The 24,336-nt window shown below is 46.1% G+C and overlaps 1 protein-coding gene across 1 annotated transcript in view; it reads right to left on the reverse strand.

The window, feature by feature from the left end:
- Positions 1-2,629: 2,629 nt before the first annotated feature.
- Positions 2,630-24,336, reverse strand: part of TYR (tyrosinase) — a 75,724-nt gene continuing 54,017 nt past the window's right edge. The window contains exon 5 of the mRNA XM_075592554.1: positions 2,630-3,603. Coding sequence (XP_075448669.1) covers positions 3,380-3,603 — 224 coding nt within the window. The 3' untranslated portion in view covers positions 2,630-3,379. The remainder of the gene's footprint in view (positions 3,604-24,336) is intronic.

Here is a 24,336-nt window from a genome sequence, read left to right on the forward strand (position 1 = left end):
AATGGAGAGGTCTGTGACGGAGGTAGCGGGGAGTAACCTAATCTGATGACATCAACATTTTATGTGTCTTATTTCGTATGACACTGTGTAAGTGTTCATTTTTAAATTGCTTCTATAAAATAATTTCTTATACTGGATTACGCTATGGATATTCTTTCTCTCCTTACCCTGACTGGTGAATATCCCTGAGTGACACCGCATGCTATCCTATCTGACTGAAGTTCCTGCATTCCACACACCAGAGTCAAGCTCATTGCCACTGATCTCTGAAACGCCTCATTTAGATTGATACCATGAGTCTCCATTCGACCAAGTATCTAACACACATGATTGTTACAAACTTTTATTTGCACTATGTTCCATTTATGTTTTATTACATATTGAACCTGCGCTCCCCCACACCTTGAGGCAATCAACGTTTGAATTGGATCCAACAGACCATCCACTTAAAGGGTTTTGAGCTGCAATTCCTATTCTCTATTTTCACATAATCCTTTAGTCACTATATGATTACACATTTTTGCACTTTATTTAAAGTTTGTATGATATATTCACAAATTAACGGCACTATTTTATGCCCTTTATCACCACACCGCCCTTTTTGCACTTTGTTGCTCTTTGTTCTTTCGCTGCTCTGGATTGTTAGAAGTGGGACACCTTCCAATTGTGTATCTGAGACTCTCCATTTGGATTGTGATGCTGTTCAGAGATTTATTCTCTCAAATGTGAATGACCTATTTCTCCTTGCAAGTGCAAGTCTTGGAGACTTTGTTTTTATTTTTGTTAAATTGTTTTATTCTTATTACGCTATGGAGCTTACGCTTCTCTTTTTCTTTTCAGATGCATTTATAATTTTAGCAAAATCATTGTAGAAGCAGCAATTTGCTCCAGACGAATCATCTACCTGTTCTGGACTTTCCCCCCATATTATTACCACTATATGTTCACCAAAGGACTGGTTTGGACTATTTATTCTTTCTTTATTGATTTGTATGATTATAAAGTAGTAAGCATATTACTTGATGTATGTACTATCAGGTTTATTTTTTTTTTTAATTATAATATTATCATTGTCACAGCACAAGTATGATTGTTTACACACTGGTTAAAAAGGTGACTTAGGGTAGGGCTCAGCGTGCCAGGGAGGGGGCAGAGGAGATGTGAGGGAATAGGATCAAGGGGGCAAGGTGTAGGGTGAGATGAATGAGACGAGCATGGAAACCTCATCCTTAGTCTCAAGGGGAAATGAGCTATGGGTGGATGTAAGGCCTCACTCCCAATGATCGCGACCACACGTGTGTGGCTCGAACAAGAGATGGTGCTATATGGGGCCGACCCCAGTCAGTGCATGCATGTGCAGGCACAAAGGCAATGGTGTGACCACATTTTGAAAAGTCAAGAAGTTTGACTTTTGGCAAGGCGGCCGAGCGATGGCCACGTCACGGCGGCGCTTCAGTCAATGAGGGCAAACCAGCCGCGTGACATCATGGCCGCGCCCCCACCACTCATCCCCGCCGCGAGTGATCTGAAGCCCTCAGATCACTCTGGTGAAGGCCACGAGTGCTGGTAGGTGCTCCATTTCTCACACGCGCGCTCACTGGGGCTATGTGTGAAGGGAGATAGGTGGTCCATGTGTAGTCAGACATGGAGATATCTCGGATAGACTCAATCTTATCTGTGAAGTAGGTGGCAAGGTTTTCATGCCATGGGGGCGGAAGGTGGTGCAGGTACAGTTGTGCAGAGAAGAAAGTTAAAGCTAGTGAATACAGTAGGCGTTGAGTGTTAGAGGACAGAAAGTAGGTTTGCTAATCAAGAGAGAGGGCAGTGTTACAGGAGGAGTGTATGAATTTACAGTCTAGAGGAGGAAATTGACTTTGAAACAGGATATCTTCCAGACATGTTCAGCAGTGTGTAAGTACTTTTGAAGGTAGCGGATAAAGTTTGTGTGCCATGGTTTTGGCTTAAGTTGTCAGGGGTGACGTGTGGTGGCAGGAGTGGTCTTGTCTATGTACTGTAGAATAGAGAGGTTTCTAGGTCGGGCCCGTAAAGGGTAGAGTTTGAATGGAGGAGAGATTGTAAAGATGTTGAAAATTGGAGGGGGTCTAGAGCATGTAGGATTCTTTATGTGCATTTTGACGTAGGTGTTGTGGAAGCTGCAGAGGGTAGAGTGAGGCTAAAGGTTAGGAGGTGGTGGTCAGATAGAGGGAAGGGCATGTTAGAGACAAAGAAGCAGGAGAAAACCTGGTCAAGAGAGTGTCCATTTCATTGAGTAGAAGAGGTGGTCCATTGGGAGAGACCATAGGAGGAGGTTAAGGAGCGAAAATGGTCGACTGTGTGGCATTAGGATTGTTAATAAGTATGTTAAAGTCTCCCAGGATGACAGTAGGTGTGTCAGAAGAAAGGAAGCGAGGAAGCCAGGTTGCAAAGTTGTCAAGAAAATGAGAGGTTGATCCACGGGGTGATAGATGACAGCAAGGGGGAGAAAGAGATAGACAGCAAGGACTTTTAAGAATGAGAGGGAGGGAAAGGGGTATAATGTGAAATGGACAGCATGGTGCAGCAGCTCAAACATTTAATAGTCCACTATGCCGCATGAACATATCCAAACAGCCAAAAGTCAAAGACCATACATGGTTTCCCTAATAAAAGGAAAATGTTTATTTTTTGGTCACATGACCAATATTTATGGAAATTCAAACATGACAGATATATATACCATATACATATGATATTAGACTGCTAGACATTTGATTCTCAGTGGCAGCATATTTTTAATGGACATCAAACTTTCCAAACATTATTGTAATTAACCATTTTGTTGCCTGAAGAACCTGCAGCAAAAAGTGTTACAGATATAGCCAATGTGTCTTTGGGGACACTGCCACCAGTGGTCAGGGGACCATGGTGGTCGTGACACTGGAGGATTAAGAGGTCCCATTCACCACCACGCACCTTCACTTTGCTGCAATGCTACCGTAGACAGGAAGTCTAGCTACATCTGTACTTCTGGTTCTCAAAATGATTAACATTTACTGAAATAGGAGGACTGTAAAAATATCTACTGCTTGCCAAGTATTACACAGTCCTGTTATATGTACACTATGGTACAAATTGGGAATCAAGGCAAGTTATTTGCCATTAACAAGTAGTGTACTGATGGTTAAAATTAGCTAGTACAGATATGTCAAAACTCGCTGTCTCTGGTGTTGCGGTCAAAAAAGTGAAGGTCCGTAGCGCTGGAGACAGTCATGCTGCGTGGGAGTTCATGTCCATGCTTCTGTATCGGATCACTCACAACATTAATCCTCAGAAGTCACACAACCGCAGCTTGCCCTGGTGCCGGAAACAATTAGTCTTGCTACATCTGTACATGATGGTTTTATAGATTAGATTGATAAATGCTTTGATAGTCTTCAGCTTCCAGGAGTAGAGGCACTCTCTCTTCAGATGTGACTTTTCTTTTTTTCCGGAATACCAAAGTGAGAAGCGCTGCAATCACTGCAGTAATTAAACCACCAACCACAGCTGCTCCTACCAGCCACTGCCAAATTTGACGTGCTTGCTCCAGGTAGGGTATAAAGAAGTCCTTAAAGGAACTAGGAGCTTAAAAAAAGAAGAAAAACTAGAGTTAGATTTATTAGTAATTGCCTCCTGGGACTTCACAAACTACAGTAAAATCACTTAAATGGCATGTACAGTAAGAGCACAAGAGAGATTGCACTATTTCATTGCTTCTGTAGTCAAGAGAAAGATGAAGTGCTATTCTTGTGAATTTCCCAATGGCACTGTTACTTTCAAGAGATTTTGAACTCAGAGCTTCATTACTTACTCTGCTAGTCAACTTGCATTTTGCATTTCAACATACTTACATGTTCTAAATGTAAAGTGCAAATAATCATTATTTAAAGAGCGAGACTTATTTTCACCGCTTTGTAATACCACGATTTACTGTACACATACAGCCTGGCTTTTGCCCTTACCTAAGCAACATGCTGCTTTGGTCCGTATTAGGCATTATTTTCAACTAGCTGATATACCCGGCGTTGCCCGGGATTGAATTTTCCCACTCCCTCTCTGTCTCTGCTCCCCTCTCTCTCTCCGCTCCCCCTCTCTTTCTCCCCATTCACCTCTCTCTCTCCCCCTTCCACTCTTTGCCCTCTCTTTCTCCCCCGTTCACCCTTGCATCTCACATCACTCTCCCCCCTGCACCTCACATCACTCTCCCCCCCTGCACCTCACATCACTCTCCCCCCTGCACCTCACATCACTTTCCCCCCCTGCACCTCACATCACTGTCCCCCATGCAACTCACATCACCCCCCCTGCACCTCACATCACTCCCCCCTGTACCTCACTCCCCCCTGCATCTCACTACCCCCCTGCACCTCACTCCCCCCTGCATCTCACTACCCCCGTGCACCTCACATGACTCTCCCCACCTGCACTGCACATCACTCTCCCCCCCTGCACCTCACATCACTCCCCCCTGCACTTCACTCTTCCCCCCTCCCTACACCTCACAAGATTCTCTCCCCCCTGCACCTGCACAGCACATCACTCTCGCGGCGGGTGGTGTGAGAGTTGGTGGGGCGGGTGGAGGGTGTGAGGTGGTGGGTCTCCCTCTAGGGTTGGAGGGCGCATGAGGTGGCGGGCGGGTGGAGGGTGTGAGGCGCGGTGGAGGTGAGGCATGAGGGAGGAGGTGAGGCGCGGCGGGTGGAGGTGAGGCGTGGCGGGTGGAGGTGAGGCGCGGCGGGTGGAGGTGAGGCGCGGTGGGTGGAGGATGTGAGGCGGCTGGTCTCCTGCTAGGCTGGGAGGGTGAAGAGCACGTGAGGTGGCGGTTGTCCGGGTGGAGGGTGTGAGGCGGCGTGACGGGTGGAGTGTGTGAGTGAGGCGGGATGGTACCTGGCGGTCCGCAGTGTGACGTCCTGTTTGTGACATCACCCCACCCCGCAGGCCAATAACGGCATGAGCCGCTGCCAACCAATCAGCAACCGCACAAACCCACACATAAACATTTTTTCAGTTATATATATATATATATATATATATATATATATATATATATATATATAAGATGTAAAAAATCATATGCAAATATAAATTGTAAAACCGTTGCAACATTGTAATTGACTGAAACAAATCTTACACATCATGTTCTAACATAATCCTTTTTTTTCTTCAGAATTGTAAGTATTGCAAATAAAAATAATTCTGCAATTTTCCATGTGCTTTATGAAAAGTTGTCAAAAATTTTTTTTAAAGTGTTGCAATAAAGTGCAGCAGATTTATGAAAGAAACAAAAATATAGAAGTTATTCAAGTTAATGATTTCCTAGTGCAAGTTTGTAATGAGCCATAAGGTGCTGCTTCAAGAATTAACACGGTTTAGTATATTTGGCCCAGAATGTCCCAAACCATTTGAGCAAAAACTAAAGGTAGATCTTTTGTGCATTGATTTCCTAAAATTAAAATAAACAGACTAGAACAATGAATTGTGCTTCAAAACTAAAATGAAGACATTAAATGCAGGCCATTCTTTTACATCTCTTTCACAAATTACACTCTAAATCTTGGGTATAGAAAGGAGATTTAACAGACTGCGTGTTTGATTTGATAATTGGTTGTGTGGGGTGGGCTTAAGCATTTTACCATACCATTCCACACTTGAAAGCAGCTTTTCTATACAGGTACAGAACATGTTCATCAATAGAGACAGAAGTGAACCCTGTGCCACGACAGAAAAAATGATGTGGCAGTGAAACAAATTCACACCATTTACAAAAAGGATATCCAGGAATTAATATATTCATGCTATTGTTGTGTCGGTCCACACTCAGCAGAGGATTCAACAGTGGCTGTTGGTCATCATTTCAAAGGCAGCTGATAGATCTATAATCATCAGCAGAGACAAGTGACCTTTTTTAACCCCCATCACTCAAAGCAGTAAAAACAAGATTGGAGAGCAGTGTGTTTTCAAACAGGCCAAGGCCAAGAAAATAAATTTATCTGCAAGTGCCCACTTAAGAAAATTAAGAATGATTAGAAAGCAGTTCAAAAATTCACCTTCATGAGCAATAAGATCAATTGGCCCATTCTACTACCAGACAGTGTCACTTGTTAATATCTTTAGGAATTCTACACCAAACCATACTGTATGAAAATGGAAGAACTGATACTATAAAGCAATATAAATACATCATCTCTAGGCCTTTTATGAAAAACATTCACGGCTTGTGGAGCAAAGACCAGGGGAGTTATTCCTTAAATGGTGTTATTGCAGATCGGGGCTCTCCAGTGGAAGTTTCCTTGTGATAGTGCCCCATGTTCAGTACAGCTATTACACAGTAAATCTTGGCTTATCGAGAGCCCATGTGTTGTCTTCTTTGAAGCATATAGAAGATATAGGGCACATGCTATTTACTGCTGAGTGAGACATCTGAAACCAGGATTAACCTGTAGACCTAATCATCCAATTTTACAACCTCAACAAAATGACAGAAAAAAAAACATTCACAACATTAATAAGTTTTTTTGTATTTTTTGATTTATGACAATCTTTTTTTTCAGGATTCGGGTTATCCTGAAGAAGCTTGTTTAGGAATCCAAATCAAATAACTATACATAAGTATAATGAATTTTCATTGTTAAAATAGCAGCCTCTGATGTTTGCAAGATATTTCACCATAGATAAGGACTTGCAGTTTGTTTTCTCTCCACAACTCTTTCAAACCTTTTTACCTTTATTACTGTAGGTGTAAACCATCTACAGCTGATAGAATACAAAGTATTTTAGCCTCAGTGATATCAGACAACTCCTTAATGGCCTAACATTTCCAAGGAAAACTGTAATTGAACACCCCACCCTGCTCCAAGTTTGACATGTTACATTCTCAGTTATAGCTGCAAAATGTACAGATCAAAGTTAAAAAAAAAAAACTGACAAGATACAATAGAAATAAAATGTTTGGTTACTACAGTGGTGAAAGCCAATATAACATCTCCAATCAAGACTGCTGAAGAATGTTATGCAATGACATGGAACAGCAAACAGAACCATGGACTTTACAAATACAAATATAAATACAAAAGGGTTACAATGGCATGTTTATGGTGAACATTTGCTAATACTAAAGGAACTACATATGTAATTCTTTTAAAAAAAAGAAATAGAGCGTCTGAAGAATGTAAGAGCTGATAATTTTTATGGGTTTGTGAATCAATAAACACTCACATTGAGGCATAATTATTTCCCTGGTTTGAATAAATAACGAAATCACACCCCCATAAATGACTAATAAAGCCAGCAAATGTATTAACCCTTGCAATGTTGATTGTCTCTTCCCCTACAGCACTGGATTTTAAAACATTTGCACAAACTTTCATGACATATGACACATTTACTAACTTGAGGATGGGGAGGAAAAGGAGCAGTTCTGATTTCGTTATTCAAGGTTAGTAAACTCCTGTATAGTTTTGAAAACAATAAAATACAAACATGTGTAACCCTGGTCCCCAGCAGCTCCTGGAGACCCCCCTCCCCTGGCGCAGCTCGATCGCGGGTACTGAACAACCCGACGGCTGCTTCCAAGGGTGGGGGCTGGAGCAGGGAGCAGCGCGGCTTCTCCTGCCTGCGGCCGGTTGCCGGGGACGCGATCGGGCCGTTGCTAAGGCCGCGATCGCGTCTCTAAGGTCCCGGCGGCCGCAGAGCAGGGCGCCGCCATTGCGCTTCAAGTCGCGCATGCGCAGTGATCGCGCGAGGGCAGGAGAGCCCCAGATAGGTCGCGCATGCGCAGATAGGGGTAGGGAGCTAAGGCAGCTCTTAGGAGGTTGCGTGAGAGTAGGGAAGCATAGGGAGAGCTTGAGGCGGCCATTAGGCGTTCGCGCATGCGCGGGGGAAGCGCGCACGCGGCCCCAATGGTGTAGCAGCCCCCTGGGAACTACAATTCCCATGAGGCATAGCGAGGCAGGCACCAGGTGCTTGATAGGAGCCAATAGGGCTATAGGACTGCCCTGGAGGAAAGAGATACATTTCCCGGGCTTTTGCATGAGTCACGTCAGTTGGAGCAGAGGAGCTGAAGGGGAAGGAAGGATGCAGGGAGTGAGTGCAGCTCCTGCATCCTGATAGGTACCCTCACCTTCCAGGTAGGCCCCAACTCCCCACCAGGTTAGTGGGTAACTGATAAGGGACGGCCCTAGATAGGGAGGTCGCCCTTAGTGTGTGTAAGGTGCAGGTTTGGCAGTGCCACAGCGGGTAGGGCTGTGGGCACTGGCAAATAGGCACAGTGTGCTAGTAGTGGATTGCTACGGGATCCAGGTGGCTGTGTGTGATTGCAGCTGTCTGTGTGTGTGTCGCTGCATGTGCTGGGCGCAGTGCGTGCAGTGTGTGTGAAGTGTGTGTGGATCCCTGCAGGCTGACAGTGTGAGCTGAGTGTTGGCTGCAGGTGCGTTAGGCTGTTAGGATTAGCAGTTACAGTTGAGACTGGGTAGCTAGGGGAAGGGGGGCAGGTTAATGTTCCACAGGCCCTAGGAGTTTTCCCCAAGCCATCCCAGGTTGCGGTTCCTCAGGGACAGGCCCTAGGTTAGGGTTGCTGTCACTCTAGAAGTAGTTAGGCAGAAAGCTGATAACGGCGGTTGCTGTTCCCATGCGGTTGGTGTTGCCGTGATCGGTTGCAGTTCCCGTGGAGCGGTGGGACCCTCGTTGGGGTCCACCGGCAGAGTACCTGGAAAGGATCAGACGGACGTCTGACCCTTTGAGAAGAGTGTTGCAGGCCCGAGCATCGGAGTGCTCGGAAGGTATCAATATTATATGTGCACCAACAGGCCTAGAGGTTTTAGTGACTGCGCAGTCACCCAGTGACTATCTCTGTAGGAGTACGGGACATTGGGTGGGGTTCTTGGGACACTGGGTGGGATCACCTGGTGTCGGGGAATCGTCCTGCGAGACGTCACCACGGGTAGTGTCTCCTCGTGAGAGGGACACAGGTTATGATGTTATGTAATGGATTATGATATTCTCTATGTTCGTAGTAAAGCCCTTAGTTATATATAATCACTGTGTGTGTAGTTTCTTATTGGGTTCCTATGTAGGGTCATTCTACACTTCCCTAGAATCCTACATAGGTGGAGGCGCTGTAAACGAAGATCCGTTCCAGAGGATTCACCCCAGGCTCTCATTAGCGGAGGCTCAGACCTCCTGTGAGCCTGCAGGTATACGCACCACACCGGTAACACCACATGTTCTACTCACCCACACTACATATGAGATTGGGTGGGGTGGAATACCCGTTACATTTGGAGGCGCTGCTGAGATACACCTGGGGTGCCCTGTCCATTTTTTCTAAATTGTCCCGTTCCTATTTTTGTCGCTATGTTTGTGAAGTCCGGAGACGAGGTCCTTGCCTGGGCGTTGAGGCAGTATATGGAGCCTGGCCAGGTAGTGGCGGTAGGAGGCATACCCACTAGTATACCCGCAATGAAGGTCCGGGAGGGTATGTGTAAAATTCCTGGGTGGCCGTGGGCATGTGTCTTAGAGGAGGAAAAAGATCCCACGTCCACATGGAAAACCATACTTTTTGTTGTAACTCACACTGAGGATATATGCCTGGCAGAGGCACCGTCCGTACTGTTCATGCCCGGGGGCCCCTCAGAAGGGTACCCCCTAGTCTATGCCGACCCAGCAAAATGGCGTCTCCCGCCAAATCAGGAGAGCGCACGTGCTGCTGACTGCAAGCCTGTACAGAAAGATGTCGCAACATTCTGTCCGGGTTTGGCGCGAAAATCAGAGCCCCTCCCCTGTGATGTGAGTGACTCAGAGCAGAGCGAAAATCAATCCCTTGTAAAAAGTGCCCTTCCTTTAGATTCCACCAGGGGGAGCAAGCACGGTTATCTTCAACCATACGTGGACGCTGTGATAGACACTCTGATCTCTGAGGATGAGATGATGCATGAGGATGAGATAGACTGTCAGGGGATACACCCTAATGTGTATGTGCCCTGGCGAGCGCCAGGAATAGATCTCCTTATGCTACTGTGCCCCTGCTTGCAAGAAGCCTATGACGAGGGAGCCGTTATGTCCCAAGTTCCACTAGACTTCAGGATCACCGAGGTGGATGGGGAGGCGTGTACGCAGTGCTTTAGCCCCACCTGTGACTGTCCTAGAGGTGCACTGGCATGGGAACCTCAATGTGATTGTTGCGGTGCAATTTTCTTGATGCCTATTGTACCCCAGCCTACAGAGTCAGCTAAGGAGCTAAGTGAACCCTTGGCAGAGAAGAGTGCGGCTGCAGTGGAGGTACCGGAGCACGCCAGCTTCGTACCCACACCCAATGGCTGCATTTCAGGAGAATCTGGTGACTACCTTGCGGAGGATACCGTCATGATATCTTCCGGGGAAAAGGTGGAAGTCCCATCGGTGGCGATGCGCCTACCGGCGAACCACCCCAGCGGTAATGCAGAGGATACAGAGTCTGCTGTGGTTCCGTGTACCCTGGAAGAGGTGTCTTCCGATGTTGCGGACCCTGCTGTGGGCCCGTGTGCCCTACAATGGTCAGTCCGACCTACTACAGAGGTACCATCGGTCCTAGAATGGGGACCAGTACCTAACGCCGACAAGGGTGAGTCGACTGCCCCAGGGGTGTCGGGGGTGAGCCTCCAGGTGACCGCGGAGCACGATGGCTCCTTAAGTCAGGTCGCCCGGGCGAAGGGCTCCCCTCTTCATCGCGTCCTGGCGGAGGTGTCCTCATTAGAAGGTAGCTGTCCAGGGAAGAGAGTGGACCGGTGTCTACCGCCGATCCTTCCGGAAGAAGGGAAGCTCATCGTCAGCCAGCCGAGTGGTAAGGAACCCCCTTGTTCCCCACAGACTCCGATGGAGGTGGCCGTGAAGAAGGCCAAAGCTACGGTTCCTGAGCGGAGTGTGAGCCCGTGTGCTCCGACACAAGTGGTCCCAGGACTGGGATCCAACGCTCCCGAGTTTTCAGCGCGTAAGTGGACTGCCCCAGAAGTGCCGGGGGCAGGTCCCGATACCACCAAGGTGGGAACTGACAGCGTCCCCGAGGACCTGTTGGCCACCATGAATCACTGCAGGGGTAAGGTGTCTACTTTTTCCCCCCTGCCAGGTGAAACCGAGACATTTCCCAGTGCTTGCTTCTCAGTGGAAGCCTCGCAAGTCCGTAGGGACAAGGACTGTGTAAGGGACGATTTCGGGAGACTGGCCTCCTTTACGCCCAAAAAGGAGCGTGCCATTCGCCAGGTGGTGGACCGCGGGAAAGGTCCTGGCCTCCTGGTCTACCGCATCCCTGCCGCGGATGACCGGGTAAAGGTCTGCTTCAGAGACACTGGGCTACTCCTTCCACCAGGGGGAGGAAGTAGCGAAGAGCCAGAAACTGTCGCCTTAGAGTGTGCTCTCCAAGAAATTTTTCTGGGGGAGGCTCACGGACGCAAAAGTGAGGTACCCCATCTGATCTGGTAGGGGCACCCCACAAACAGTCTCAGCTAGTCTCGGGTATTAATGGGTGTGAAATGCATTGTAACCTGGGGTTTAAAGTCACCATTGATAAGTTGTACATATGCACTGCCTTTTCATTGTATAACTGTGTACCATGCTATGTCGTTCCCCAAGCGAGGGCGTTGGGTGTTTCACCAGGGGGAGAGTGTAACCCTGGTCCCCAGCAGCTCCTGGAGACCCCCCTCCCCTGGCGCAGCTCGATCGCGGGTACTGAACAACCCGACGGCTGCTTCCAAGGGTGGGGGCTGGAGCAGGGAGCAGCGCGGCTTCTCCTGCCTGCGGCCGGTTGCCGGGGACGCGATCGGGCCGTTGCTAAGGCCGCGATCGCGTCTCTAAGGTCCCGGCGGCCGCAGAGCAGGGCGCCGCCATTGCGCTTCAAGTCGCGCATGCGCAGTGATCGCGCGAGGGCAGGAGAGCCCCAGATAGGTCGCGCATGCGCAGATAGGGGTAGGGAGCTAAGGCAGCTCTTAGGAGGTTGCGTGAGAGTAGGGAAGCATAGGGAGAGCTTGAGGCGGCCATTAGGCGTTCGCGCATGCGCGGGGGAAGCGTGCACGCGGCCCCAATGGTGTAGCAGCCCCCTGGGAACTACAATTCCCATGAGGCATAGCGAGGCAGGCACCAGGTGCTTGATAGGAGCCAATAGGGCTGTAGGACTGCCCTGGAGGAAAGAGATACATTTCCCGGGCTTTTGCATGAGTCACGTCAGTTGGAGCAGAGGAGCTGAAGGGGAAGGAAGGATGCAGGGAGTGAGTGCAGCTCCTGCATCCTGATAGGTACCCTCACCTTCCAGGTAGGCCCCAACTCCCCACCAGGTTAGTGGGTAACTGATAAGGGACGGCCCTAGATAGGGAGGTCGCCCTTAGTGTGTGTAAGGTGCAGGTTTGGCAGTGCCACAGCGGGTAGGGCTGTGGGCACTGGCAAATAGGCACAGTGTGCTAGTAGTGGATTGCTACGGGATCCAGGTGGCTGTGTGTGATTGCAGCTGTCTGTGTGTGTGTCGCTGCATGTGCTGGGCGCAGTGCGTGCAGTGTGTGTGAAGTGTGTGTGGATCCCTGCAGGCTGACAGTGTGAGCTGAGTGTTGGCTGCAGGTGCGTTAGGCTGTTAGGATTAGCAGTTACAGTTGAGACTGGGTAGCTAGGGGAAGGGGGGCAGGTTAATGTTCCACAGGCCCTAGGAGTTTTCCCCAAGCCATCTCAGGTTGCGGTTCCTCAGGGACAGGCCCTAGGTTAGGGTTGCTGTCACTCTAGAAGTAGTTAGGCAGAAAGCTGATAACGGCGGTTGCTGTTCCCATGCGGTTGGTGTTGCCGTGATCGGTTGCAGTTCCCGTGGAGCGGTGGGACCCTCGTTGGGGTCCACCGGCAGAGTACCTGGAAAGGATCAGACGGACGTCTGACCCTTTGAGAAGAGTGTTGCAGGCCCGAGCATCGGAGTGCTCGGAAGGTATCAATATTATATGTGCACCAACAGGCCTAGAGGTTTTAGTGACTGCGCAGTCACCCAGTGACTATCTCTGTAGGAGTACGGGACATTGGGTGGGGTTCTTGGGACACTGGGTGGGATCACCTGGTGTCGGGGAATCGTCCTGCGAGACGTCACCACGGGTAGTGTCTCCTCGTGAGAGGGACACAGGTTATGATGTTATGTAATGGATTATGATATTCTCTATGTTCGTAGTAAAGCCCTTAGTTATATATAATCACTGTGTGTGTAGTTTCTTATTGGGTTCCTATGTAGGGTCATTCTACACTTCCCTAGAATCCTACATAGGTGGAGGCGCTGTAAACGAAGATCCGTTCCAGAGGATTCACCCCAGGCTCTCATTAGCGGAGGCTCAGACCTCCTGTGAGCCTGCAGGTATACGCACCACACCGGTAACACCACATGTTCTACTCACCCACACTACATACTGTATGAGATTGGGTGGGGTGGAATACCCGTTACACATGTATATAGTAGCATTATTAAATAAACAATGACTATACTAAGAACTTTTTTTAAAACCTTTCACTGCCAGAAGGGCAGGCAACACCTTGCAGCACAAGCGTTATGGGTCGAGAAAATGATTGCAAAGCACATGCACTGGAAAGTAGACCCAAACTTTCCTAGACTAGGTCAAATGAGTAATACGAAATAAAATTGCATAAATATCTAAACATGCAAGTAGATCTCTCTGAAGTCCTACAAAATATGTACAATATTCAAACAGTGGAAAAAGTGAGAAAGTTTTGTTAAGTACAGTATAGTAATACCAACAGCTTCTTATATTAAAGGTTTACTAATTAAATTGATAGCAATAAATTTTGGAAATGACAGTACTTTGTGGCATAACTGAAAACAATTGGTAGAAACTAATACATAAGAATCCTTGAATGCATTATGAATAACTATATTTGTTTGTATGCTCATTTGCATGCCTTTTCCCGGAATCCCTGGCTGCAGATAGACAACAGATAGTTTATCCTATATCTATACTTACTTATTGATCCAGAGGAATGCAAACAAAAAAACCCAGTGTGATATCATCCAATGATATCTCATAAGGGGAAAAATAAATTCCTTCCTGACTCCAAGAATTGGCAATCGGATTAATCCCTGGATCAACATACTTCCCATGTTTACTTATTTAGTATATCCCTGTATACCTTTCCTTTCTAAAAAGATGCCCAACCTTTTTTTGAACAAATCTATTGTATCTGCCATCACAGTCTCCATGGGTAATGAATTCCATAGTTTAACTGTCCTTACTGTAAAGAACCCTTTCCTTTGTTGCTGGAGAAATCTCCTTTCCTCCAACCTTAAGGGATGGCCCGAGTCCTTTGTATTGCCCGTGGGATGAAGTTCTTTTGAAAGCTCCTTGTATTGTCCCTGAATATATTTGTATATAGTTATCATATCCCTCTTAGACGCCTCTTTTCTAATGTAAATACAGTTAGGTCCGGAAATAATTGGACACTGATACAAGTTTTGTTATTTCGGCTGTGTACCAAAATACATTCAAGTTAGAGTTAAATAATGAAAATGGGCTTAAAGTGCAACCTATCAGCTTTAATTTGAGGGTATTCACATCCAAATTGGAGAAAGGGTTTAGGAATGACATCTCTTTAATATGTAGCTCCCTCTTTTTCAAGGGACCAAAAGTAATCAGACAATTGACTCAAAAGCTGTTTTATGGACAGGTGTGGGCTATTCCTTCGTTATTTCATCATCAATTAAGCAGGTAAAAGGTCTGGAGTTGATTCAAGGTGTGGCTTTCGTATTTGGAAGCTGTTGCTGTGAACCCACAACATGCGGTCAAAGGAGCTCTCAATGCAAGTGAAACAGGGCATCCTTAGGCTGCAAAAAAAAGAAAATCCATCAGAGAGATAGCAGGAACATTAGGAGTGGCCAAATAAACAGTTTGATACATTCTAGGGAGAAAAAAAGAACGCACTGGTGAGCTCTGCAACACAAAAAAACCTGGACATCCACGGAAGACAACAGTGGTCAATGATCGTAGGATCCTCTCCATGGTAAAGAAAAACCCCTTGACAACATCCAGCCAAGTGAAGAACACTCTCCAGGAGGTAGGCATATCATTATCCAACTCTACCATATAGAGAAGACTTCACAAGAGCAAATACAGAGGGTTCACCACAAGGTGCATACCATTCGTAAGCCTCAAGAATAGAAAGGCCAGATTAAACTTTGCCAAACAATATCTAAAAATCCAGGCCAGTTCTGGAACAGCATTCTTTGGACAGATGAAACTAAGATCAACCTGTACCAGAATGATGGGAAGAAAAAAGTATGGAGAAGCCTTGGAACGGCTCATGATCCGAAGCATACCACATCATCTGTAAAACACGGTGTCGGCAGTGTGATGGCATGGGCATGCATGGCTTACAATAGCACTGGGTCACTAGTGTTTATTGATGATGTGACAGAAGACAGAAGCAGCCGGATGAATTCTGAAGTGTATAGGGCTATATTGTCTGCTCAAATTCAGCAAAATTCAGCGAAGTTGATTGGACGGCGCTTCACTTTACAGATGGACAATGACCCAAAACATACTGCGAAAGCAACCCAGGATTTTTTTAAGGCAAAGAAGTGGAATATTCCGCAATGGCTGAGTCAATCACCTGATCTCAACCCAATCGAGCATGCGTTTCACTTGCTGAAGACAAAACTTAAGGTAGAAAGACCGACAAACAAACAACAACTGAAGACAGCTGCAGTAAAGGCCTAGCAAAGCATCACAAAGGAGGAAACCCAGCGTTTGGTGACATCAGTTCCAGATTTCAAGCAGTCATTTGAGCTCCTGAAATAAGGGGGGGAAATGGGGACTGTGTATGTAAATGGTTGAAATTCCTAAACGTTTCATATGATATTTTTGTTCAACCCCTTGAATTAAAGCTGAAAGTCCAATTATTTCAGGACCTAACTGTAAGTCTAGCCTCTCCTCATAAGTTAGATTGTACATTCCCTTTATTAATTTTGGTGGCTCTTCAATGCACTCTCTCTAGTTCCATAATGTCTTTTCTTAGGATTGGTGCCCACAATTGTACTCCATATTCAAGGTGTGGTCTTACTAATGCTTTATAAAGGGGCATTATTATGTTTATTTCCCTTCCATCTATTGCCCGTTTAATGCATGATAAGATCTTGTTTGCCTTTGCAGCTACTGTCATATTCTGTAGCCTGCTGTACCCATGCTTGGCCACCGGGACTGCTGCCACTCTCAATGTCTTGTTCTAGCCTTCAGTACCTATACTTGTCCACTGGGATTGCTGCTGCTAACTAAGGAACATTCCATACCCTGATACCTGACACCTCTGCACCTGTGCTCCACCTCTCAGTCTGCCTATATAAACCTCCCTTTCCTGTTCCTCACCTACCCACACAGGCAGATACCCATCCAACTCACACACCCTGGCAGTCACTCAGTACCCACCCATTCAGGCACCCACCTAGTAACTCAGTCAAGTCACTCACCCACCCAGTCACTCACCCAGTCACTCAGTCACCCACCACCCTGTCACTCACCCACCCACCCAGTCACTCACTCACCCACACACCCACCCAGTCACTGTCATCCACCCACCCAGGCAGGCAGTCACCTGTCTTTTGTTGAAAATATAAAAATAAACAGATTGCATTGTAATGTTTTTTTTCCGTATTACAATAAGAAAACAGTTAAGTAAAAGTTGCGCGCTAAAAAATATTTTTTCTTGATATGTGCGCTATGGGTTAGGGGGGGGGGGTAACCCTGCTCCTTCCATTTGTCCTGGGCCCCATGATTTCTGTTGGCGGCACTGCCTACCTGTTTATTTAGCCACATTGGTTTTGACTTATTTGTTTTATACTTATTACCAGTGGTCGACAAATCACCCAAAAATCTACTCGCCGAACAAAAAAATCTACTCGCCACCTAGTTCCGCCCCCAGCCCCGCCCTAGTCCTGCCCCCAGCCCCGCCCCCAGTCCCGCTTTAAAAAAAATTGAATAACATTCGTTTTTGACATAATTTTATTTATTGTATTACATTTTACTACAATTAGTCCTTGTTACGTGTGTGTGTGTGTGTGTGTAAATGTCGGATTTAGAAAAAAAAGCCAGATGTGAATGACTAGTTTCCTGCACCCACTGGATGCGTCTGGATGCCCCCGCTTAACAATAACTAAAGCAGCAATCCCACCTGGGATCTTACCTGATCTGGGTGACTGACTGGGTGACTGACTGGGTGACTGGGTGGGGGGTGGGGTGACTGACTGGGTGACTGGGTGGGGGGTTGGGGTGACTGACTGGGTGACTGGGTGGGGTGACTGATTGGGTGACTGGGTGGGGGGGGGGGTGACTGACTGGGTGACTGGTTGGGGGATGGGTGGGTGGCTGGGTGGGGGGGGTGACTGACTGGGTGACTGGTTGGGGGGATGGGGTGGGTGACTGGTTGACTGGGTGGGGGGTAGGGTGGGTGACTGGGTGGGGGGGTGACTGATTGGGGGGGTACTTCTGGTGTCCTGCACACACACACACACTCAATTTCTCTCCCATACACACGCTCAATTTCTCTCCCATACACACACACTCAATTTCTCTCCCATACACATACACACTCACTTTCTCTCCCATACACACACTCACTTTCTCTCCCATACACAGACACACTTTCTCTCCCATACACAGACACACTTTCTCTCCCATACACAGACACTTTCTCTCCCATACAGACACACACACACACGCATGCACTCTCTCTCATACAAACATACACACACACACCTCTCCCATATACACACACACGCACACTCTCTCATATACACACGCATGAGGGGCGTAAAGTGCAGGGGAACTGCAGCAGAGGAGTAGAGGAGAAAGGGTGCTGCTGCAGGGAGGCTCTGTGCAGCCTGGGGGGGAGGAGGGAGTGATCGGTACCTGGGCACCCTGGGGGTGGTGGTATGTGGGCAGCCAGGGAGGGGGGTCTCAGAAGGCTGTGGGGTCTATGGCTCCTGGGTGGAGCAGTGAGGGAGGGGATCCCTGCAGCCGAGGTCTCTCTCACCTTTCTGGCAGTGGCTGGAGCCGGCTGGCTTCTCTCTCTCCCTGCAGCTGAGGGGGGGTGGGGAGCTTCCTCTTCCTCTCCAGCAGGCACCAGAGTGAGGCGGGGGGGGAGCCAAAGGAGTGAGGCGAGGGGGGGGGTTGTCTTCCTCTTCCTGCTGCAGCTTCTCCCCTGTCCCTGGCTGCTGGTACAGGAAGGAGGGGGGGAGATTCCTCTCCATGCTGTAGCTTCTCCTCAACTTGCCGGTGTAGTGAGGTGGGCAGCACAGGATGGATGGGCTGTGAGGGGGAATCCCCACTCAAACTCGTGGTGTCCCTGTAGGCCAGCCACGCGGCGCACAGATTGGGAACCACAGAGTTAGAGAGATTTTTTTTTTTTTGGTGCAGGGGATTTTATTTTTGCAGAGCAGGGGAAATCTACTGGCCACGAGCCAATTTCCACTCGCCAGGTGTGAGTGGGGGAACGGGTTTGTCGAACACTGCTTATTACCCAATGGTATACACTGATAAGTATGGTTTTCTAACAATGTGTTAAAGACTACCCATTTATCTTCTACATTTTCCCTGCAAAAGCATCATCCCAATGTATTAGTTGCAGATTAGTCCTCAGTTTATTAAAATCTGCCTTTCTAAAGTTTAAGGTCTTTGCTGAACCCAAGTAATCTGTTTTTTGATCATTTATTTGAAATGAGACCATGTTATGATCACTGTTAGCAAATATTCAAGTCCTGGAACATGGGTATTACTTCTACATTGTTTGATTTTACCAAATCTAGTATTGCCCCTCTCCTGGTTGGTTCCTCAATAATTTGGGTCATATAATTGTCTTTAAGTACCCCCCAAAACCTGTTTCCTTTTGTTGTAATACTAATCTCATTTCCCCAGTCTATGTCTGGATATTTAAAATCACCCATTATGCAAACATGACCTAGTTTTGATGCTTTCTCCATTTGCAAAAGTATTTTAGCTTCCTCAATCTAGAGGTGTGTGGCTGTCATGCGCTCAGGCTCCCCGCTGTGAGATTCAAACACTTATAGTGTGAATAGCTGAAAGGGAGGCCAACAGAGCATAGGAAGACCACTATGATAGTCGGGGCTCAGGGGTAAAGAAAGGTAATCTTACCCCTGTCAGCTCTTCCGTCTTGGGTCCTGTTGCTCCTTGAAGGCACTTCCCCTAGCGTGCATCCGGCAAAGTGAACATGTAGAGGTGAAGAGGATTGTACAAAAGAAGCTTTATTGAGATGAATACACACTTATTAAACAGCAGGCTACAGCACAGCCTCCTCCTCTACGCGTTTCACGCCCAGACGAAGCGCTAGTATAGAGTGAAACGCGTAGAGGAGGAGGCTGTGCTGTTTTACAAGTGTGTATTCATCTCAATAAAGCTTATTTTGTACAATCCTTGGAACTCATGTCAGATCTGCTGTTTGCTGTGGCACCGGACACTCTCTCTTCACCTCTATAGCTTCCTCAATCTCACTGATATTTGGTGGTTTATAGCATATCCCTACAAACATTTTCTTTATACTTTTACCTCTACTGCTAATTTCTATCAACAAGGTCTCTACATTTTCATCATTCCCTTCATATACTTCGTCCCTTATAATAGGCTTTAGATCTGGTTTAACATATAATCATACTCCACCTCGTCTTCTATTTGCTCGATCCTTCTGAAAAAGGGAATAACCCTCTAAATTAACTGCCCAGTCATGAGTTTCATCACATATGATATCATACTGCTCCCTTGTAGCTATTAATTCAAACTCCCCCATTTTATCTGTCAGGCTTCTTGCATTAGCAAACATGCATTTACGTTGTTATTTACGCCTGTACTATTATCTTATCTTCTCCTCTCTTTCTGCGCCAATTTGGTTTAGTCTTTAGAAGTTTTCTAGTATTATCTGTATTATCTGTATTATCTGTATTTACTATGAGTGTCTCGCTGCTTGTCAAACTCGCACCTGCCCCCATTCTACCTCCATAACCCCTTGTTTCCTCATCTATTCTATTTAGTTCGTTATCTGTTTCATTCCCCTCCATCCTAGTTTAAAATCTCCTCCAACCTTTTTAACATTCCCCCCCTAGCACAGAAGATCCCTCTTCATTGAGGTGCAATCCATCCCTAGAATAAAGATGGCACCTCTCAGTAAAGGAGTCCCAGTGCTCTAAAAACCCAAAACCCTCCTTCCTACACCACTTTCTTAGCCATACATTAACCTCCCTAATCTCTTACTGTCTCCCTGCGGTAGCGGTAGCGCGTGGCACTGGTAGTATTTCAGAAAATACTACCTTGGAGGTCCATTGCATCTTATCCCACTTTTACACAGCTTCTTCCCAAGCTGCTTCTCCAAACAAAATCTGCTTCACAACTAAAACACTCTGACCTCACAGCTAACAAAGAGCTTATCTTATCTCACCTAGCTAGGTGTTTGCAATATGAACCAACCCCTGATTGGTCGAGGAAAAGGGCAACACAAACACAGCCACATGCAAAGCATCACAGATCCCTTTGCAGCATTCCATCCGAAAACACATTTCTTCACAAATTCTTTCTCATAAGCAACATTATGCTTCAGCATGGACTGATGCATTTTTAACTATTGTTATTTACTCTACTGTATGTTGACCCTTTCTATACATGTGTAATCAGGCTATCATCACATGCCTCAAGTAGATGGAAAACAAATCTGCACAGTTCACATATCAATCAATTCCAATACCAATGTTAATTGAGCCTGGTGATAGTTTTTTTTTTATTTATAAAAGTGTGTATGATTACAGAATGTTGCAAAAAAGACACGTCCATCAACGTCAAACTATGCTAAATTTAGTTTCACTCATCATACATATTGCATATAAAAAAAAATAATTAGGAGAAAGAAATCTGTTTTCTGCTGCATACACAGTAATTAATATTATATATATATATATATATATATATATATATATATATATATATATATATATATATATATATATATATATATATACATGTAGAGGTATCAGTACCATGTTAGCCGAGCTTCAATAATCAAAAAATAAATAGATAATACCGTTCTGTGGCTAACGAAATGCTTTTATTTGTGCGAGCTTTCGAGATACACTGATGCGTATCTCGAAAGCTCGCACAAATAAAAGCATTTCGTTAGGCACAGAACGGTATCATCTATTTATTTTTTGATTATATATATATTTTTTAAGTTCTACTGAATATAGTGAAAGCTGCTTTTGAACAAACCAGGGTATTGGACTTTAAAGTCTAAGGACTCACATAAAAAATGCGAGAACTGTACAATGGCACTAGTATCTATGTTTTTTAAACCCAGGCACAATTGGACTATAGTGGATAGACATCAAATTAAAAAATGACAAAATTCCAGCCTTGAAAAGGCAAAATACCATGTAGTAAGACAGTTAAATTTCTTAGGGGCCTCTGAATGGGGAAGTATTTGTCAATCAAACGTTTACCCTTATCCCACCCCGTTTTATCAAAGAACCAATAAAGTTAAGGGGAGGTGGGGATTCTGTGTTTAGCAATTGCTTATAGAGTCACATGAAAGGGAGAAGCCAGAGGAAATTAAACTCCCCCAACGTCTAACTTTATTAAATAAATTACAAATACTTAAAGGTTTTAGATGTGTACAATACTGAGGGTTCCGGTTCATGGCGCCACCGCAAAGCAAAAATCACTGAAAAGCAGAACCAGCGATTTTCGGCGTCTCCTCCCCTTCTGTGCATGCGCAGACTTGCAGTCCCCCTTTCTGCACATGCGCGCACTTGGCCACTTCCCCGTTCTGCGCATGCACGACCTCAGCCGGCCCCGTTCTGCTCATGTGCGAACTCGGCTGTCCCTATTCTGCGCATGCGCAGACATGGCAGCCCCCTTCTGAATACCACCGTACTGGCAGATCGCCGAGAAGCGGGGCACAACTGTTTAAAAACGCATCAATGACCGAGATGAGAGCCCTTAAAATATGTCACTGGAAATAGTTTATTTATAAAAAGTTTTACCAGGAAGTAATCCATTGAGAGTTAGCTCTTGTTTCCAAGTATGTCATGGGCACAGAGTTATAACACTACATGGTAATATTAAATAAACAGGGTTATACAGTCAATTCACAGACATTTCATAGACAGAGTTGGAAAATTGGCTACAGGGGATAAAAGGGCTGGTGAGTTTCAGATTGAAATAGAGAAGCTTTAACATCACCAAACATCAGCGAATGGCAGCAAATGGCTCACACCCTTTAGCTGTCCTTCGCCTGCACCAAAGGCTGTCCACCTTTGGGGCAACGCAGATGTGCACTCAAGGGGTTAAGATTTAATCCACAGCCGCATTCGAAGTCCTTTGTCTTCCTTCATTAACATTCCAGTGGGTGGAGTTGACGTTCCACACAGTACAAGCAATAGCAGAAATTAACCCTTACCATGCTGGATCTGTGCAGAGGGGAGCAGCTCTTGGGGAACTCCATCCAGCATCCGCCTTTGGGGCAATGTAGATGTACACTTTGGCCCAAAGAAGGATTGCCCCTTTAAAAAATTACAGAAACAATATCCAGGCGTGTCTGCTTTATTTCAAACTGTCTTCATTCACCCCATTGTTTCATCGATATTCCATGTTTACGATACTTTGTATGGTGGTTCGTCTCACTTATTTGCCTTCCATAATCTAATTGTGTCTTATCTGTAGATATGGACACTTTTTTTGCAGAATTGAGATCCACAGCGGATTGGCCATTTTCTTTGGTCCGAAGGTCAATCTCAAAAAGGATGATTTGCGTTGTGCGCTTTTGTTATTATTTCCAAAATACACTTAGTGGATGCCTCAATCCATGGACAGATTTGTAGAATGCAATCCGCGGATTGGATTCTACAAATCCTTCCACGGGTTTTATCCAATGGCGGTTTTTGATGAAACCGACCAAATCAGTTTGCGGATTTTACACCGCGAAAAACTTTTTTTGAGGGGGAAAATACAAGACATTTTGGGAAATGGATTTGGGCAGATTCGCCTAGCTCTACTTATTTGCAATAAATACCAGCTTCATAATGCGGTCAGTGACCAAAGTTATACCTGATATGTCCAAGAGAATGACATCGCTGTCTCTAGTTTGGCCCACTACATCTTCCTTGTCCCATATTAATTTTACACGTTGTGGAATGTATCAGACAAAAGCCTTTTCCATGTTAAAAATGGATAGGACATTATGCTAATGAGAACCCATTGAGCCTCACTTCTGTTAAAATCCAGAATCCCTGTCTTGGAAGCATAAGCATGTATGACATCACGAGATGAGATAAGCAACTTTGAGGACCAGTAGAAGACCCGGAAACCCACTCTACTAAATCAGGAAATCATAGTGCAAGACTAATCAGGTCAGTAGAACTTTGGCATTGAAACATCGACTAACATAGTGAATGTTAACATGTGATAAATAGTTCTGGTCTTTTATTTTCTGAAAACTTCCATCACAGGCAAAATATGGAAATGGGACACAGAAACCAGATTGTACAGTTCCATAAGGTTTCTACATGGTGCAGGGAAATACTTGCGAGTCTCTACAGCCGTGGTAGAGCCATTAGAAAAAAAATGATATTTTTAAAGACAAAGGGCCTCATGCAGTAAGCCCCGATACAAAATTTTCGGCAAGAATTGCGAAAAGGCTTTTTTTGGGCGATTTGCCCTCGCAGTATTCAGTAAGGGCCGAATCCTTCCGATCCCTGCCGAAGCACTGCGAAAGCAAAGCTGCCGATGAGCCTGTGCCGATACAGCCTGGCTCCCGATAAGGCCTTTTCTGCCGATAGATGTTTGCAGCTGAGAGAGACAAGCCGCTCTCTCAGCGCAAACATCTGCAACAAATAAAGTATTTAAAAACAACTTTTACTGATAGTGGACATGTGCAGGGGGTCTTCGGAGCTGAAGCGCGTTGGTTTCAGCTCTGGGGACCCCGTGCTCCCCGAGATACAGGCCCCTTTATGAGGTGCCGGTATCCCTCTGCGTTTAAAGGTCCTGATCACGTGACCGCGACCTGTAAACAAAGCAGAGGGATACCGGCACCCCAAAAGGGGCCTGTATCTCGGGGAGCACGGGGTCCCCGGAGCTGAAACCAACGCGGTTCTGCTCCGGAGACCCTCTGCATATCTACACTATCAGTAAAAAACACACATCAATAAAGACTCGTTCCTTACCTTGGCGGCTATGTGCGACTGTAATGAAGTAGCATGAATGTATTTTTAATAATACTGTACAGTGAGCAGGGGGTTCCCTGAGCTGAACCGCATTGCTTTGTGGAGCAGGGACCCCC

This window comes from Ascaphus truei, chromosome 3 (genome assembly GCF_040206685.1).
Source record: "Ascaphus truei isolate aAscTru1 chromosome 3, aAscTru1.hap1, whole genome shotgun sequence".
Classification (NCBI taxonomy): domain Eukaryota; kingdom Metazoa; phylum Chordata; class Amphibia; order Anura; family Ascaphidae; genus Ascaphus; species Ascaphus truei.